This window comes from Chinchilla lanigera, unplaced genomic scaffold (assembly GCF_000276665.1).
Source record: "Chinchilla lanigera isolate Chin_1 unplaced genomic scaffold, ChiLan1.0 scaffold00092, whole genome shotgun sequence".
Taxonomy (NCBI): Eukaryota; Metazoa; Chordata; class Mammalia; order Rodentia; family Chinchillidae; genus Chinchilla; species Chinchilla lanigera.
Genome location: NW_004955493.1, coordinates 3,126,528 through 3,145,397, shown reverse-complemented (window position 1 = coordinate 3,145,397; position 18,870 = coordinate 3,126,528). Strand labels below are relative to the sequence as shown.

The following is an 18,870-nucleotide window of genomic DNA, read 5'->3' as shown; positions in this document are numbered from 1 at the left end:
ACTACAGATCCAACAAGGTCAAGTCCTAAATATGTGAGTGTGTGCACACATGCATGCATACACACACACACACACATACACACACACATACAGAGGAAAATGATACCAATGCACATCACAATCTAATCACTTAAAAACTATGATTAAGAGAAAATCTTAACAGTAGCCAGAGAAAAAGACTAAGTACTAGGGATGAGGGTGACAGCAGACTTCTTATTAGCAACAGTGTAAAAGAGAGGAAAACAGCTAGGTACGATGGCACACATCTGATATCCCAGCACTTTGGAAGACACAGGCAGGAGGACTGTAGTTCAGAACCAGCCCAGCCTGACAATTTAGTAACTTAGTAAGATCCTGTCTTTTGTGTGTGTGTGTGTGTGTGTGTGTCTTTTCGAGACAAGGTCTCAGTATGTAATTTAAACTAGGCTTGAGTTCACTTTGTAGGCCAAGCTGGTCTCGAACTCGCAATGATCCTCCTGCCTCAGCCTCCCAAGTGCTGGGATTATAGGTGTGCACTACCACACCCAGTGACCCTGTTTTAAAACTAAAAAAAAAAAAAAAAAAAGGCTTGGGATGTAAGTACAAAGGCCCTGGGGTCAATCACCAGTAATGAAGGTGTGGGGAGGTGACATATTTTTGAACATTAAAAGGAAAAAAAAGTAATCACATAGTTTTCTAGTACCTACAAAAATATTCTTAAAATTAAAAATGAAATAAAGGCACTTTGGGCATAGAAAATCTGAAGCAATTTTCACCAGCAGACCTACCCTACAGAAAACACTAACGTCCTTCAGACAGAGGAAAATGGCTTGAGAAGGAAATCTGGATAGACAGGAATGAACAGAGGTCACTACAAATGGTGCCTACAGAGGTAAGTACAAGAGATCTATTTTTCTTATTATTTCAATGTCATTAGAAGATGACTTTTGAGACAAAAATGATAAACATGTACTGAGGAGCTTATCAAATACACAGAAATAAAATCTAAGACACCAGTACAAAAACTGGAAAGAGAAATAGAAGTACTCATACAATCTATTTTTGTTTTGTTTTTGTTTTTTTTCTGGTACCGGGAATAGAACTCACGACCTCACTCTTGCCAGGCAGGTGTTGTGCCGCTGAGCTAAATCCCCAGCCCCATGCCATACAATCTATTCACCAAAATGTATAGTATCGTCTAAAACCTAACACTGGTAAGCTTTTTCTTCTCACCTTAGAAATTTCAGATCAAGAAATTTTAGTGCTTAGCTAGAATCTAAAATCTGAAGAAAACTCTAAAAACTGTATCTTTAGGGAATTTTTTAAGTCATAATTTTAAAATGATACATAACTTTTTGTGATAACTACCAAAGCAATTCAGAAATCATGTACCTGCCATTTTATTTGAAAGCCAATTGTTTGTACAGTTTGGGACACTTCTATTTCTGTAGTAAGCATCTGCGTTATACTTTTGTAAATAATTGAACCTATGTAGTTCAGAACTTCTTTACAGTAAATGAGATAATGTATGAAAAAACTGTTTTGTAAATGCTTAGCATTATACAAATGATACTTGTTATTTTCATGTATATTTATAAGGTTATATTCATATATACAGATATTCCACACCTTTATGGAGATCATTTTTATCCTAGTATTTTTGTGTATTATAAAAATATTAACTGTTCAAAATATAAAGTTATATGTCTTGGTTACTTTTCTCTCATTGCTGAGACAAAATACCCAAGGCCCAAAATGAAGGCAGGAAAGGTTTATTTAGCTCACAGTCTGTGGAGGTTTCAGTCCATACTTGGCTGGCTCCAAGGCAGAGTGGCACATGGCAGAGGGCAACTGTGCATGGCGTCAGAATAGCAAAGCAACAAGAGCAAAAGGGAGGAGTGGAGGCAAGCAGCCTCTTTCTCTCCCTTACATATGCCAAACTACCCACCCCAGGGCTAGTGCAGCACCCACACCCCTAATCCCAGCATTGGATCATGGATGGATCATAAACTTTAGAAGCCCGCCCCCCTGACTGCATGAGGCTTTGGAGGGACACACAGACACAAACCATAACAGTACACTATGATAAATGGAGAAGGTATATGTGAACCCTGTACCAACCTGTAAAATAACACAAGAAAGAGTTGTACTTCATAAGTCAAAAAGGACCCAAAAGGTGTTAAATAGTGGCAGACCTCACTCGTTTGCATGTGGATACCTAGGTTTTCACATTTCTTGAAAGACTGTGTTTCTCCATTCAATGGTCTGGACACTCTTCAAAGGAATAAAATAAGATACAAAAATCATCTAAAAGTATGCAGAAACAAAAAAAAGAAAAAGGAAATGATGATCCAATGGACAGGGACAGGTATTTATAGCTCAGGGATAGAGGACCTGTCTAGCATGTGTGAGGTCAAGGGTTTGATCCCCAGTGTAGCAAAATAAACAAATGGGACAAACAGAAATCAAATGACCAAACGTGAATTTTAAATCAAGCCCCACCAAACGCAAGGTCCTTATAAATGAATACTATTTAGCAGCAAAAGGAACGAACTATTGACGTGCACAATATGGATGAATTTCAAAATATTTGTGACGACAGAAAGAACCCAGGCCAAAAAAGGAAAAGTATGGTGGTGGTGGGGGCAGAGGACAAACGGTGTAATTCCGTTTGTATAAAAGTTGAGAAAAGGAGATTTATTCTATAGTCATAGCAAGAATGTCTGTGCTAGCCTGGGGATGGAAAAGGTGCTAGAAAAGATCAAAGAAAGATTATAAAAAGGCAGAAGGAAACTTTGGGAGATGATGGATGTGTTTGTTATCTTGATGGTGGAGATGATTTCACAGCTGTATCTATATGTCAAAACTTATCAAATTATTCACTCTGTGTGAGTCAATAAAGCTGTTGCAAAAAAAGTTTGATGAGAAACAAGATATTTACAGAACTTCAAAACACCTCCTACAAGTCGATTATAAATTAAAAGGGGAAATAGTAGGCACCGTCTTCTTTAAGGGAACAGTGTTAACTTCTTCAGATATGGATCAATCAAAACCGAGCTCCACTTGGTAGGCTGCAGTGGGAAAAACACAGCATCACGCCTATGCTGCTCCTGTCCAAGATGGAAGCTTGAACCTAAGCATGAGGAAGTCTCTTCTTCCAAATCGCGAACCTGGGCTGGTCATAGGGGCAGATATCCATAGTCCCAGTACTCAGAAGGCTGAGGCAGTAAGATCTTCCTCAAGTGCAGGGCCAGCCTGTGCTATATAGTGAGACCTTGTTAAAAAAAATAAAATAAAATATAGAAAAGAAAGGAAAGGAGGGGATAGGAAAGGAAGAAAATAATGGGCTTATAACTTTTTTTAAAAAAAGTGTCAATAGAGGCTGGGGATTTAGCTCAGTGGCACAGCGCCTGCCTGGCAAGCGCAAGGTTGTGAGTTCAATTCCTGGTACAGGAAAAAAAACCCAAAAAAACAAAAAACAAACCAAAAAAAAGTGTCAGTGTCTGGAGATATAGCTCAGTGGCACAAGTGCCTGCCTGGCAAGTACAAGGTCCCGAGTTCGATTCCCGGTACTAATAAAAAAGTGTCAAGGTTATTAACATCAACAAAAGACCAAGGTACGAATCCTGATTGAAGGCCAAGGAGGTATGACAACCCAGAACAAGCTTGATTCAGAAGTGGATCTCTCTGGAAAAAAGATGTCATTAATATTACTACGGGGCTAAAAGTAAAGTCAGGCATCAATGATGTCCGTCGTTAACTGCTTGATTTCAGCAGTGGTGTTAAGGGTATGTAGGAGAATTTCCCAGCTTGTAGGAAACATGCACCAACTTATTCCAGAGAGATGTGGCATTCACTGGGTCTATTTCTAGATTACATCAGCAATTTATTCCCATTTAGTTATTAGGAAAAAAAGTTCTTTTCCTATACCTTGAACTTTTCTTTTAGTTTGTAATTATTTTATTCATTTATTTACTTTCTCTTTTTTGAGACAGGGTCTTGCTATGCAGTTCAGGCTGGCTTTGAGCTCACTTTGTAGCCCAGGCTGGTCTCGAACATGCAACGACCCTCCTGCCTCAGCCTCCCAAGTGCTGGGATTACAGGTATGTGCCACCACGCCTGGCTTGTAATTATTTTAAAACTTCTTCTATTTACATTTTTGTTCATGTAGTTGAAATATCTGTGGCAGAGATTCATAGAAATGGAATAGCAGGGGGTGAAAGAATGTAAACATTTTAAAATGTGGGTGCTGTGAACATCTCACTTTAATTCATATTTTTTAAAAATTTGTATTCCTCTAATCACTAAATAGAGTGACAGACTTTTTGCATCTTTATGTGTTCATAAGCAATTTGTATTCCTTTCTTTGTGAGATATATCCCTATCTTCTTTGTCCAATTCTAAAGCTATTCATGTGTCTGCATTTTAATGTAGTGTAAGAGCATGTTATAGACCAAAACAATTTGTTCTTTGTCCATGGTATGGATTGTAAAAACTTTTTTCACTTCTTTTTTTGTGCCCTACCTTTTGTTTATGGTATTTTTATATTATGTATCTAACCCACATTTATATAGTCACTTTTTTTTTCTTTTTAGAGTCTGAGCTTTTGTGTTGCGCTTTAAAAGATTTCCTTCAATTCAAAACTGTACATATAGCCACGTGTGATGGCGCATGCCTGTAATCCCAGCACTCTGGAGGCTGAGGCAGGAGGATTGCTGTGAATCTGAGACCAGCCTGGGCTACATAGTGAGTTCAAGGCCAGCCTGAACTACTGAGTAGGACCCTGTCTCCAAAAACAAAACAAACAAGCACAAAAAGATTGTATATCTGTATACATGTCCTCGTTCAACTTGGTTCATTTATTGGCACTTAAACGGTTTCCCAGTGCTAGAGTTTGGGTCTTTAGTTAGCCCACGGCCCACCCAGGATGGTGCTATTGGGAGGGGCCTAGCAAGAGGTCTTCCTTGGAGGCTGACCCGGGTCCTTTCTGTTCCTTTTTCACGCCCTGGCCTTAAAGGGAGCAGCTTCACTCCACCAGGTGCTGCTTGCCGGACGAGCTACTCAGCACACACCCCACCGAACAGGGCCAACCAGCCATGGACGGAAACCCCCGCCCAAGCTGCTGGCCACCGCAAACCTTTTCTCTCCAGGACTGATGTGACCGTCGACTGCGGTGTCCGCCTGCGTGAAAGGCGCCTGCACGATGCGGTCAGCACGGCGCTGGGCGTCCGGGTGACTGACTTGCTGAGGCGGGGAGACCCCTGGGCGTGGGCGGCACCGACCACTAGGCTTGCAGCCGGATGGAATGCAGTGGGCAAAGAAGGAAACCTGGCTTTTGCGCCTTCAGAGACGCTCCAGGCTTCGCCGCGGTCCTTGGACCTCACCCCCAGGCTCTGAGCGCGGACCGTTCGGTTCCGGATAGGGACTCACACAGGACTCTGCGGGGGGCTCCGGGCTCCGACTTCCGACAGACGCTCCGCTCTGCAGCACGCAGACGGCCCTGTGCCCGCTTCCACCCCGGTTCTGCGGGCGGCCGTGGCAAGCCTACCTCGTAAATCCTTTACTTACTAGATTATATTATATAATTATTATTATTATTATTATATTCTTCCAGTGAACTCTACCTGATTACAGATGATTATGTCAGATATTTACTAAAGTAATGGAATGTTAATAACACAACCATTTTGGAATTCATTTAGTCTAAGGAATTAGACAGGCTCCCTTTATATTTATTTTTTTATTCTTTTTGTTTTTTTGAGATAGCGTCTCGCTATGCAGTTCAGCCTGGCCTTGAGCTCACTTTGTAGCCCAGGCTGGTCTCAAACTCGCAAAGATCCTCCTGCCTCAGCCTCCCGAGTGCTGGGATTACAGGTGTGTGTCACCAAGCCCAGCAGGTTCCATTTTTTAATTTACGTTTCTCCAAATGGTTATCCAACTGCTCCAACACCTACTACTGCACTAGATAATTTTATTTTTCCTCTCTGGTTTGGATAGAGCTGTAGCATATATCGGTTTTGCAAATGCATTTGGGTTTATTTCTTGATCTTAGCCTGTCTTTCTCTTCGTGTATCACCACCAAACTCTTCCATAAATGCATCTCCGTAATATGCTCTAGTACTTACGAGGGTTCAGCCTTCTTCATTACTTTCCTTTTCCAGAATTTTCCTGGCTAGCCTCACTTGTTTATTTTTCCATTTGAACTTTAGACTCAGTGAATCCGCTTCCAACAAAACTTCATAATGTATTTCTGTTGACATGAAATTAAAGGTAAGGGGGGCTGGGGATTTAGCTCAGCGGCAAAAGAGCCTGCCTGGCAAGTGCAAGGTCGTGAGTTTGGTTCCAGTACCAGAGAAAAACCAAAAAAAAAACAAACAAAAAAAAAAAAAAAAAAAAAAGAAATTAAAGGTAAGGGCTAATTTAGGGAAAATACAAATCTTTGTTTTGAGGGACTTTCTTGTTTTGTTTTTTGAGACAGTGTCTCGCTGTTGAAAATGTGGATCTTCACACTGTTAAATCTCCTAACTGATAAACAGGGTATGTATTTGCATTTGTTTCTCCTCTCATTTTTCTTCACTTTCGTTGCTCCTGGCCTTGAAATAGTGGGTCCTGGTGCTGTTTTGAGTACCACATTTCTCCACTTTGTTTTCTAGCTTTTTTTACTGAAATGTGGAAATGTTGATTTGGGCTATTAGTTTTGTAACCAACGACTTTAAGTTTGTTGGTTTGTTTGTTTTCGTTGGTTTTCTTTTATTTTGTCTTTTTGAGACAGGGTCTCCCTATGTAGTTCAGGCTGGCCTTGAACTCACTGTGTAGCTCAGGCTGGTTTTGAACTTGCACTGATCCTCCTGCCTCAGCCTCCCGAGTGCTGGGATTACAGAAGTGAGCCACCCTGCCGAACTTCTTTGATTTTTATGAGGTTTTCCAGTGGTACCGTTGGGCTGCCTAGAGATACGCTCGTGTTACTTGTGCACCTCGAATCTTGCACCTCAGCCCGCTGGGTCATTGTGACTCTCAGAAATCATGTTACTTGCGAACATCATAGTGTCTCCACTCTGCAATTTTAAAAAGTCTTATTTTTATCTTGGTATACTTAGTATAATGTTAGATAATGGCGGCAATATTATCTTTGGGTTTTTTTGGCAAAATTTTGGCAATAGTTTTTGGCAATATTACTTTTCTTATTATAAGAAAAATAAGAAAACGGTTATTTCCATTAAATAAGCACTTTAATGGAAAGTGCTTCTATATTGACACTATATTTGCTAGTTGTTTTTTCTTTGCTGAGGCCTCGAGCACGGTAGGGAAGTGCTATACCCCTGGGCTACATCCCCAGCCCTTGGTGCTATATTGAGGTTAAATGTGTTATTAATATATCAGTAGGGATGTTAAATTTAATTAAGAACTCTTTGAGTCTCTAAGGAAGGGTATGTAGCAATTATCGTTTAATTGGTATTGAGGGCTGGGGATTTAGCTCAGCGGTACAGTGCCTGCCTGGCAAGTGCAAGGTCATGAGTTCGATTTCTGGTACTGGAAAAAAAAAAAAAAACGACAGAAAAAAAAATGCATCAGTTCCTTTCATCTTTGGGGCTGGAGATTTAGCTCAGTGGCACAGCACTCGCCTGGCAAGCGCAAGGTTGTGAGTTCGATTCCCAGTACCGGAAAAAATAAAAATAAAAAAATAAAATGAGGTCTATCGTTTAATTGGTATTAAGAATTCCACTGTATCAATAGGTAATCTGTGTAACGTAGAATCGGAGAAACCAGGCTGTGTGGTTCAAATTCTAGATGAACCATCTACGTGTGACCTGCACACGTTTCTTAGCTTCTTGGTCCTAGGTTGCCTCTCTAGTAATTCAGACAGGACAGTGGCTCCTAATTAAATGTTGCAGAATTTAAATGAATAAGTAAACAAAAGCCCTTCGAACAGTACCTGGTTCATAGTAAGTTCTAGATTAGTATTACTGGTTAGTATTGAATTTCTACAATAACCCCGCCCGTGCGGAACCTTTCTGTGGTCACTGTTTTCAGTAAACGTATTTATTTCCCTATGGAAGTCTCCACCCAGAGAGGTGCACAGCTGAGCGAACCGCTTCCAGAGTGAATACCCCGTGCAGCTGTACCCCGGAAATTCAGCCGCCCCGCTCAGAGCCGGTGCCACACCCTTCCCCCCAGGAGACCACCGGCTTCCTTCCTAACAAGGGGCGGAGTTTTGTGGTCTTAAGGTGCTTCTAGTAGATGGTTTGTGTGTTCACATTTTTGTAGCTAGGGCTGAGGAGATAGCACATTAGAAAAGCACTTTCCTAACTTTAATCTTGTTTCAAGGAAAAATTTGAAAGAATTTCTTTTCTCCATATCTTAAGCTGAATGATAGCAAATCACTGATACTTGTCTTAGAACTACAAATATGCCAATTTCACGAGGAAAGTTCTAAATAAATGGAAGGACGTCCATTCGCATAGATCAGAGGGATTCACGGTGTTAACGTGGCAAAAATCTCCAAGTTGGTTGAGATTCTGCTCAAGCTATATTAGAATCCAAGCTGGATTCTTCATAGAAATTGACAAGCTGATCCTAAAGTTTATATAGAAATTGAGTAGGTCAGGAATTGCCAAAAACATCTTCTAAAAATAGCAGAGTTGGGGCTGAGGGTGGTTCCGTGGTAGAGTTCCAGGATGTGCAAGGCCCTGGATTTGGTGCGCTGGAACCACATGGAGAAAAAGAGGAAGACAGAAGAAAATAAAGAGGAAGAGGAATGGGGCTAGGGATTTAGCTCAGCGGCACAGCACCTGCCTGGCAAGCGCAAGGTCGTGAGTTCGATTCCTGGTACCTGGGAGGTGGGGGGGGGGAACAAAAACAAAAACAAAAAAAAAAGGAAGAGGAAGGAAAAGAAGGGGAAAGGGAAGAGGAAGAGGAAAAAGAGCAGCAGCAGCAACAAAAACAAAAAGAAACAAAGTTAGAGCGGGGCGTGGTGGCGCACGCCTGTAAGCCTATAATCCCAGCACTCAGGAGGCTGAGGCAGGAGGATCGTTGCAAGTTCGAGAGCAGCCTGGGCCACAAAGTGAGCTCAAGGCCAGCCTGAACTGCAGAGAGAGACCCTGTCTCAGAAAAAAAACAAAACAAAACCAAAAAACCCCAAAAAACCCAAGAAACAAACAAAAAATACTACTGGTCTCAACTGTCTCAGGAAAGACGGCAAAATCATTTTACACAGATGAGATAAGGGGGCGAGAGGGCTGTGAGTGTGAGAAGAAGTTAGAAGAGTTGGTGAAGGAATGGCAGGGTGGACTAAAAAGGGGTCAGGGGCGCGGAGCACCCAGGTGCCCGCAGGGGCGTGAAGCCAAGCGGCAGCGAGCGAGACTTCCGACTTTACCCCAGCTGTCTCCTCCGGAGTCATCGCTGCTGCCGGCTAGACAGCCCCGATTCCTCCAGCCTTACTCATGCGTTTTGGCTCGGAGCCTGTCGCGCTCTCTGGACAGTCTCCCCGGAATTTACTGCCTTTTGACAGCCTTCCTCCCAGAGCTGAGTGTCCTTCCCCGGCGGGGGCTGAGCCAGGCCCACCTCCCCGGCCCTGCGCCGCACGCTTTCATTCATTCGGCCCGAGATGACCGGCGCGCCACCGGGCAGCTTTGTTAGCTGCGCTAGTGACACCTCCGAAGAGCGGATCTGATTTAGCCACAGATCAAGGGGAGGGAAACTCGAGGTCTGTAAAAGAAACTAGGGGAAAAAATCATGTTTAACGTGATGGCTGGTGGGGACGTGGGAGGCTGGGGTCCGGAGCTAGCGGCGGAAATGCGTGTGGGAGACACTGCCCAGGGCAGCACCTCGCCGGCTAAGGCGCCCGGCCCGGCCCAGCGCCCGTCATCCTGGACCTGGTCTCCGGGCAAACGGCCTGGCGACTCCGCCCTGAAGAGCCACAACCCCTCTGGGTCCTAGTGTAGCAAGGGAGAGGCGAGCGTGAGGGGCCGTCGGAGGCGCTTCTGCACCGCAGTCGTCGCTGGACACTGGGGTGGCTGCTGGTTCAGCTCTGTGGGGTGGGAGCCAGAAGGTCGCTGGGTCTGAAAGGGCAGACTACAAGGAGGCGGAGGAACGTAGCTTTTGACATCAGATCTAGATTTAGAACGTGTTTCTGCCGCCTCCTTGCCCTGTGACGTTAGCACATTCCTTCGTCCCTTGGGGCCCTCCTTTCCCTGTCTGTAGCATGGGAATGAACAAGACCTACCCCTTGGGCTGGCCGCGGCAGAAATCGTACCAACCGCACCACTGTACGGAGCTTTTGTCCTTGCTATTCCTGCGGAGGCACATCTTGCTCAGCCCAGCTTTGCCTGAGTATCTCCGGGTGGTCCTCAAGGGTTCTCCTGGATCTTTTACTTCCTCCCGGAAGCCTTCCTGGACGAGCTGTCCCTCTCTGCCCCCCCATGGTGCCGCCCACCCTTGCTTGTCTCCTTGTTAGACACGCTGGCTTTTTTTCTGGTACCAGGAATCGAACTCAGGACCTTGTGCTGGCCAGGCAGGCGCCTGTGCCGCTGAGCTACATCCCCAGCCCTGCCTTCTCAGACTCTCGCATCGCAACAGAACTCTTTCCCTGTCCGTCCCCACTAACTCTGCGGACTAAGAAGCTGGATCTTGCAGCCGTTGTATTCCCAGGCCATTGTATTCCACATTCATTCCAGGACTCTTAGTCTCACTTTTTAAAATTACTGGGCCAAAATACCCAACACTCACCACTCTCATCTATTTTGAAATTTTGTTTTATTTGAGACATGGTCTCTAAATTGCCCAGACTGGGTTCAAATTTGAGCCTCTCCTGCCTCAGCCTCCCAGAATACTGGGATTACAGCATGCACTCACAACTTGAAGAAGGGGGTGACTTAGGCTCATGGTTTGAGTCTGTGATCAGCTGGCTCCAAGGCACGGCGTAAGGGTCTGGCAGAAGGAAACGTCGCCCATCATGGCGGCCAGGAAGTGGGGGGCAACAGGAGCCAGGCAGGAGGAAATGCCCTTCCGGGTCACGGCCCCAGGGACCTTCTCCTGCTGAGACTCGGCTCCTCATAGCACATCCAGCTCTGGACTCTCCAGTGGATTCATGTCCTCAGGAGTATAGCCCCCGCAGTCCAGTCGCCCTCCAAAACCCTAGCCTTGGAGCACGTGAGTCTCTCGGGGGCGTTCTAGATCTACACCCTAACGCCAGGCGCTCAGCAGATATGTGCTGGTAGAATGACATTTTGAGGATTAAATGAGATGATAAACGTCTAACTCATGCTTTCCGAGCCATATTGGCTCTAGAGTAAAAAATAGGGACATGAAAACATACCCATTTATTCACCTTCTTTGCAGGCTCTTGGGCTTTCTTAAAATTCTCCCCCCAAACTACAGAAAGACAGCACTGGCCAGGTGTGGTGGCACACACCTGTAATCCCAGCACTCGGGAGGCTGAGGCAGGAGGATCCTTGTGAGTTTGAGACCAGCCTGGGCCACAAAGTGAGCTCAAGTCCAGCCTGAACTGCATAGCGAGACCCTGTGTCAAAAACACCAAAAAAAGAAAAAAAAAAGAGAGACAGCACAGACTCTGGAAACCAGCTGCATGAATTCCAATCTCTCCTGTACAACTTATCAACTCTGTGAGTCACCCTGTCTATGCCTCAGTTTCCTCATCCAAGGAATGATTCACAAGATTGCCATGAGGATTATAACAGCGCTCAGCACAGAGTAAGCACCATGCAAGAACTTAATACATGCCCCCCCCCCCCCACTGCTGCTCCTGGCTGCTCTGATCTGCGCCTCTCTTTCAGTCCGGCTGTCTACAATCGCCTCCCTCTCCCGCTGATCCCAGCATGGCAAGCCGACGCTGTGTGGGCCACGCGATTCTGTAGATGGGGTAGATCGCACTCGGCCAATCCCGACCACCAGAACCACAGCTGCTCACGCTTCGAGTGTGTCTGCGAACCCACCGAGAATCCCGTAGATTCCGAACTGGAATCGGGGACGGGCCTGAGAGCCTGCATTTCCGACCAGCTCCCAGGTGATGCGGGTGTTGGCGATCCGAGGACCACATTTTATTTAATGAGGATTTATTTTTCTCCCAAATCTGTGTGCAAGGCAAGGAGAGAAACAAGAGGTGAGCTGAAAAAATCCACAGAAGGTTTGAAAGGGATAGGTCAGAAGAAACCCTCGTGTAGGCAACTCGCACTGTTGTGTAAGCGTTTAACGTTTCTTTTTTTTTTTTTTTTTTTTACCGGGAATCGGTACCGGGAATTTTGTACCGGGAATCGAACTCACGACCTTGCGCTTGCCAGGCAGGCGCTGTGCCGCTGAGCTACATCCCCAGCCCCTGTAAGCGTTTAACGTTATCAGCCTCTATGTTGCTTGAGTCTTCGGGTCACAGAATGGCTGCTCCAGTTCCAGCCCCCGAGTCCACGACCAAGGCGGAAAGAAGGCGGACGCGCAAAGGCCAGAGCCCTTCTGAGGGTGTCCTTGTGATGAAAACAGAAGCCGCCTCACGTACCTCGAGCGAAACTCTGGTTACATGGAGGCTTCCGGGAAGGAGGCGAAGGTATTTCACGGGGCGCCGTCCTGCCCGGAACACGACGGGGAAGCACGAGCAGCATGGGGGTAGTAAGCAGCTACCAAAAACAGCCGGTCTGCGCATGTGCCCAGAGCCACGCCGCACCCCTGCTTGTCCTTCCCAAACAATGACCAGGTCAGCCTGGTGTGGTGGAGCAGTCCCAGCACTCTGGGAGGCTGAGGCAGGTGGATGGAAAGTTCCAGCCCAACCCAGGCAAGTTAGAGACTTAGCAAGACACTGTGGGGGGGGGGGGGATAATAGAGAGAGAGAGAAAGGGCAGGACAGGGTAGGGTGGGGCGGGGCGGGGAAGGAAGGGGAGAGAAGAGAGGAGAGGAGAGGAGGTGAAAAAAGTAGTTCTGGGAATATAACTCCGTGTGAAGTCCTGGGTTCAATTCCTGGACACACACACACACACACACACACACACACACACACACACACACGATTATGGGTTTAGTTAAATAGTATTTACCTGCCTCCAGGGCTTAGGTTTGTGTCCATGGGGGTGGTAGGAGAATTACTGAAGCACTAGTTTCAAAATCACCACTGTCCTCTATTTTGAAATTTTGTTTTATCTGATACATAGTCTCTAAATTGCCCAGGCTAGGTTCAAACCTGAGACTCTCCTGCCTCAGCCTCCCAAAATACTGGGATTACAGCATGCACCACCACGCCCTAGCCCACCATCTTGGAGCTGAACGAACATCTTTAGGATGAAATCTTTCCCAGGCTTTGCGAACTCCCACACGGGGCAGTTCTTCCAGGACCCTCCATCAGCCGTCCCATTCCAGAGGCTCCAGCCCCGCCCCGCCGTCCAAACGAGGAACCCCACCCCACTCTCAGCCAAAAGCTTGGGAGAAACCGTTAAGGCCAGGTCCAAGGGGGTGGAGCCTAGGACTGAGCAGGCCAATTGGTGAGCACCTTCTCCCTAGGCGACTAGTGATTGGTTCAGGGATGGCGAGGGGGCCCTCGGCAAACCGGCTAACGCCGTGGAGTGATTTGTTGAAGTAAAGGAGAGACAGAGGGAACGTCCACGTGGCTGGCGTAGCTACAGAAGCTTCTGGAAGTCCTTGAAATCACAGGCACGCCAACAACTGGGGACGCATCCAACCGTGAGAAGGTGGAGGGGACAAGCAGACAGTGCACATTTGTGACCTAGGTGAATTCTGAACCCTTCAGCTTTGAACGCAGTAACTCTCCCTGCTTAAACCAAGTCAGTTTGGCCAGCGGTGATGGTGCCCTTCTTGGAATCCTGTGCATCTGGAGGCTGAGGCAGGAGCATTGGAAGTTCAAGCCCAGCGGAGGTAACTTTTTTTTTTTTTTTTTTGAGACAGGCTCTTGCTATACGGTTCAGGCTGACCTTGAGCTCACTTGGTAGCCCAGGCTGGCCTTGAACTTGCAACGATCCTCCTGCCTCAGCCTCCTGAATGCTGGGATTACAGGCGTGAGCCACCACGCGTGGCATAGCCTGGGCAACTGAGAGAGACTCTGTCTCAAAGTTTAAAATTTTTAAAAAGGGCTCAGGATGTAGCTCAGGGATACAGTGCTTGCTTCATAGGTATGAGGCCCTGGGCTCAACCTCCAGTACAACGAAAAAGACATTTTAAAGAAGGCAGTTTGCATGGGATTCTGGGACTTGCAGCTGGAATGAGCGGGCGTCATGGTTTGCAGGACTGGGTGGGCGTCAGCATAGGGCACCCTTGGCCTCGAATGCCCCTCCCCACCCATCCCTTGACCTCACATCCAAAGCCCCAGTTTCTGCGGCTGTGGAAGGGGGAAGATGGTCGCCTTCCTGATGGGATTCAGAGGTGGTGTTTGTGACGTGCTGAGCACGGGGCCCAGCACACTGGGGTGAGGAACGGCACATTAGCTTCCCTGCTGGACGCTAACAGGCCCTGCTGGAAGTTGCGCTCCAAACTCACTGCAAAGAGAACAGTAAGAGAAGCCCAGGCTTGCTGGTGGCAATTAAGAGCTTTAGCCTTGTCTGTATGTTTTAATTTTTTTTTTTTTTTTTTGTGACAAGGTCTCATTATGCAGTTCGGGGTGGCCTTGGACTCACTACATAGCCCAGGCTGGCCTCCAACTCACACGGCAATCCTCCTACTTCAGCCTCCCAAGTGCTGGGATTATAGGTGCGCACCACCACACCCACTTGTTTTAATTTTGTTTTTCCTTTTTGAAATAGGGTTTCACTATGCAGTTCAGGCTGGCCTTGAACTCACTTTGTAGATGTTCCTGCCTCAGCCTCCCCGAGTACTGGAATTACAGGCGTGTGCCTCCACGCCTGGACTCTGTTTTAATTTTTTAAAAAGTAAATATATCCATATGTTATGTGTACAATTAAAATAAGTGTTTAAAAAGTTATTAAAATTGAAAAAAGTGGATGGGAGGGCAATAAAGCAGCCCCAAGGAGCCCCACGTAAGGTGTCCGCTTTGCTTTGCTTTTGTTTGTGTGGTAGTGGGGATTGAATCCAGGGCCTTCACCCTGAGCTGTACCAACCGTTTTCTCAGTTTTTAATCTGAGACAGGCTCTTGCTAAATTCCTAAATTGTCTCGGGGGCCTCAGACTTGTGGTCCTGCCTCGGCCTTGCGGAGTGTGGGGTTCCGGGGTGTAATCCCCGCCCCTGCGCAGCCTCCTTGGCTTTTTGACGCCTGGGGCTCAGACAGGGCGTTTCCATAACTACAGTTTCTTTTGAAAGACAGAGGGTCAGCGAGCGCTTTCTCTGAAATCTGGCTGAACCGAGGTCTAAAGCAGCAAGGATGCTCACCTTCCTGGGTCTGTTCCGGGGCTGCAGCAAACTCCAGGCCGCCTCTGAGGGTTTGAACTCTGGAACCCAAAGGGGAGATAAGTGGGCACTGGCGTGAGGGGTGATCAGGGCTACTGACGCGAAGGCCGCCAGCTCTCGCACGCGGGCTTTCGAGAACGTTATTCTCCAGCAAGAGCTTTAGCTTTCCTCTCACTGACCACGTGTTTTAAAGCTTTTCCGAGCATTTATTACAAGGCCCCAACAGTGCCTTATTTTTCTCCTCAGCGTCCTGCTCTGCAGCTTCCTTGGTCAACGCTCCCCATGCCGAAGAGCCGGGCGTTGGCACGGGCCGCGAGCGCCTGGAAGTTCTTTCCTTCCTCTGCGACAGCCTTGGCCTCCTCTGGCAGACGCTCCCGATGGGCATCGCAGGTCCTGTGAGCCGGGTGGCCAGTTTGAGGTCGTCAGCAGAGCATGTCCCTTCTTCAGGGCGGTGGCTTCCCGGGGAAGAGGATGAGTTTGCCGCATGTTTCAGCGCCCCCACGCTGCCCCGCAGACTCGGGGGGTTTGTCCCCTGCTGGGGTCCGCTGCGGGGCCGCGGCCTGGGCCACCTCCTCGTGGATACCAGCCACCCACAGCTCCTCAGACTGACGCCCCTGCCGGCTCAGACCTCGGTGTGGTGTCACACGGGATGGGTCTGGACGCGGCAGGGGTCAGGGTCAGGGTCAGGGTCAGGGTCAGGGTCAGGGTCAGGGTCAGGGTTAGGGTTCGGTTTAGCGGAAGGTTTTAGGGTTAAGGTTTAGTCTTAGGATTTGGGGTTGGAGTTAGTGTTAGGGGTAGGGTTTCGGGTTAGGGTTGGGCTTAGGGTAAGGGGTTAGGGTTAGGGTTTAGGGTTAGGTTTTAGCGTTAGGGTTAAGTTTAGGGTAAGTGTTTAGGGTTAGGTTTACCGTTAGCGGTTAGGCAGAAAAAATATATATATAGTGTACAACCCGGTAGGGCATGGTGGTGCACACCTGTAATCCCAGCACTCGGGAGGCTGAGGCAGGAGGATCATCTTGAGTTTGAGACTAGCCTGGGCTACAAAATGAGCTCAGGGCCAGCCTGAACTGCATAGCAAGACCATGTCTCAGAAAGACCAAAATAAGAAAAAAAAAGGATCCCGTTAGGGTTAAGGTTGGTGATGCTGTGCACTTTTGCCTGATGGCCTTGTGCCTGGGTTCTTAGGAGCTGACCGACCCAGCTGAGTAGCCCAGCCTGGCTGCCAGGCCTCGTGGAAGGGGGGCTTCATGATCACCCCATTCTGGCAGGGCACCAGGGCTGCCTCTTCGGCCGCAATGGCCTGAATGGAAAGGCTCACTGAACACACTGGAAAAACTCGTTTATTTAATCAAACACAGCTCTGCAAAGGATGTACTTTCTTTAATTGTTTTATCTAAGACTCCTGATGGTAGCGGTCTGCGCAGTTCCGAGGAGAACTCTGCTGCGTTCGCTTTGTGCGGTCAAAACCAGAGCGAGCATTCGGTGCCGAGCTAGGTGTCCTGAGCTACTGCCTGGGACGTCGCGGTTTCCCCAGTTTCCATCACTGACTTCCGCTTTCCTTCTCCGTGAAATGGAGATCAAATCGAGTGACCTCTGTGAACAGACCGGAAGGCTGCTTTTGGTTTGCACACAGCAGGCACTCCATGAATATCAGGCCTATTTTACCACAATTGTCATTACTTTTTGTGTGGGGGGAGGTACTGGGAATCGAACTCAGGACCTTGCACTTGCCAGGCAGGCACTTATGCCGCTGAGCTATATGCCCAGCCTTGTCATTACTTTTGTGTATCTGGCCAACAACAGGATACAGAAAGGTGGCATTCTGGGAAATTTTTGGTTGATTAAAAATAAATCCCCTTTTGCACATTGCAAACTAAGAGCTCCCGAGACCACCAAAGCATTTCCCTTTCCTCTTTTCTGACCGTCCATACCACCCTCCCTCTGCCCTGTTCATGCTCTCATCACTGGGTCCATCGTCTGCCCCTCCACCAGCGTAAGTTCTAGAAGGACGGCAGCTGTGCCTGCTTGCTCACTGCCGTAGCCATAGCAAGTAGCAAGCGCCCTGCTGGCACAGAGCTCAGCGACACTGCGCCGAATGAATGAGTGATATCCCTAAATGTTCTCCAGTGCTGTCGTGTCAGGCCGTAAAGAATACTGGAGTTGGAAGAATCCCTGCTGATACGTCAGTTTCCAGTCTTTGGTGTCCCCTTTATTGCTGGCATTTTTTGAGACAGGGTCTCGCTATGCAGTTCAGGCTAGCCTTGAACTCAGGTGTATAGCCCAGGCTGGTGTCAAACTCACAGTGATCCTCCTGCCTCAGCCTCCCATATGCTGAGATTAGAACGCCCAGCTCCCTTCAATCCTTTGTCCCTGATCCCACCCACACTGGACATCCACTTGCAGCAAAGTCAGCCTCTACTTGGTCCTGCCCTCCTTCCTTTCTGCTGACAGACAGCTCTTTTTAAAGCGTTGATCTCTCTAGGACTTTTTCTATGCCCACCCTTGGGCCAGGGCAGATTTCCATATTACATGTTTAACCAGTTAGGATGTTCCTGGTAATTTTAAAAAATACTTCCTACTGCCTTATACAATGTGAAATTCACCGAATCCCACTGTAGTGGATTGATAATTTGTGGTAACTTATAACACCCAGCTGAACTGAGCAAGCGTGGTGCTGGGTGTGGGAGGCCCACCTGGGGACTGTTGCCAGCAGCATAAGAGGCAGAACTGGAGAAGGAGGAGGAGGCTGTTGGGAGCTGAGAGAGGCTGTTGGGAGCTGGTAGAAGCTGTAAGGAGCTGTTGGTTCTTTCGGAGGAGCTCATCATGCTGTCTTTCCTGATGAACTCGGCTGTTTTCATCCTTAGAGGAGCTTGGGACCTCGTTGGCACTGAGAAAGGCTTCAATTCACTTTGGGGGAGCTCTGGTCCTCACGCTGAGCATCGCTTCCTGGCTCCGGAGGGGAAGATGGTGCACTGCTGGTCTCCTGGAGAAGCCTGCTGCGTTGGCTTCCCAATGGGAACTCAGACATCTTGATCATCGGAGGAGCTCGGGACCTCACTGCTGCTGAGGATGGCTGTGGGACCTTTCAGGGGAGCTGTGATTCTGAGCATCACTTCCTGGCTCCAGTGCAGATCCCTCAGCCTGCTAGCACAGATCCTTCATCCGGCTGGCACAGACTTCCTAGATTCCACCACAGACCTTGGGGCCTTCCCAGCGCAGATCCATGAAACAGGCCTGCATGAGATATTGTTACGGGCTCTGGGTCTCCAGGTGGACTCGTGGGAGGCACTGTTATGAGCCCTAGGTCTTCAGCTGGACTCCTGCAGGACGTTTCTGTGGGATCCAGGCCATCGGCTAGATTCCTTGGTCTTTAGTGTGTGGACAGATTTCCTGCACTCTCTTGTATATGATTCTTTGGGTGACTATTATAAATAATCTTAAAAATGTGTATCCTGTATATTGTATTGTTCTCCTTGTAAAAATATCCCCCTAACCAATACACCCATAAGAAGTTCCAGATACAGAGCGGACTTCAGGTGGGAT

General features: G+C 47.6%; 2 protein-coding genes across 10 annotated transcripts in view; one reads left to right on the top strand and one right to left on the bottom strand.

Annotated features, from left to right (window-relative positions):
* Tnrc6a (trinucleotide repeat containing 6A) overlaps positions 1-18,870 on the bottom strand; it is a 186,634-nt gene that overhangs the window by 98,271 nt on the left and 69,493 nt on the right. The window lies entirely within an intron of this gene.
* On the top strand, positions 11,497-18,218 carry LOC102026758. 5 transcript variants are annotated; one of them, XR_001231273.1, is made up of 4 exons: positions 11,497-12,097; positions 12,379-12,532; positions 15,577-15,962; positions 18,192-18,218. XR_001231273.1 is itself a non-coding variant. In XM_005405113.2 (4 exons), the coding sequence occupies exons 1-4, from the start codon at positions 11,564-11,566 to the stop codon at positions 15,803-15,805; spliced, it is 834 nt and encodes a 277-aa protein (XP_005405170.1). In that variant the 5' UTR covers positions 11,497-11,563; the 3' UTR covers positions 15,806-16,175. The 5 variants fall into 5 exon arrangements, 2 of the variants coding, with proteins under 2 accessions (XP_005405170.1, XP_005405169.1); XM_005405113.2 differs by lacking the exon at positions 18,192-18,218 and having other exon boundaries at positions 11,497-11,688; positions 11,772-12,097; positions 15,577-16,175; XM_005405112.2 differs by lacking the exon at positions 18,192-18,218 and having other exon boundaries at positions 15,577-16,175.

Excerpts from the sequence above, each read along its gene's own strand:
- LOC102026758 (XM_005405112.2), top strand. The coding sequence starts at position 11,617 with ATGCCTCAGTTTCCTCATCCAAGGAATGATTCACAAGATTGCCATGAG. Across the intron at positions 12,098-12,378 it reads GGCAAGGAGAGAAACAAGAG|TTCCAGCCCCCGAGTCCACG; the intron begins GTGAGCTGAAAA and ends TGGCTGCTCCAG. Across the intron at positions 12,533-15,576 it reads CTTCCGGGAAGGAGGCGAAG|CGTCCTGCTCTGCAGCTTCC; the intron begins GTATTTCACGGG and ends TTTTCTCCTCAG.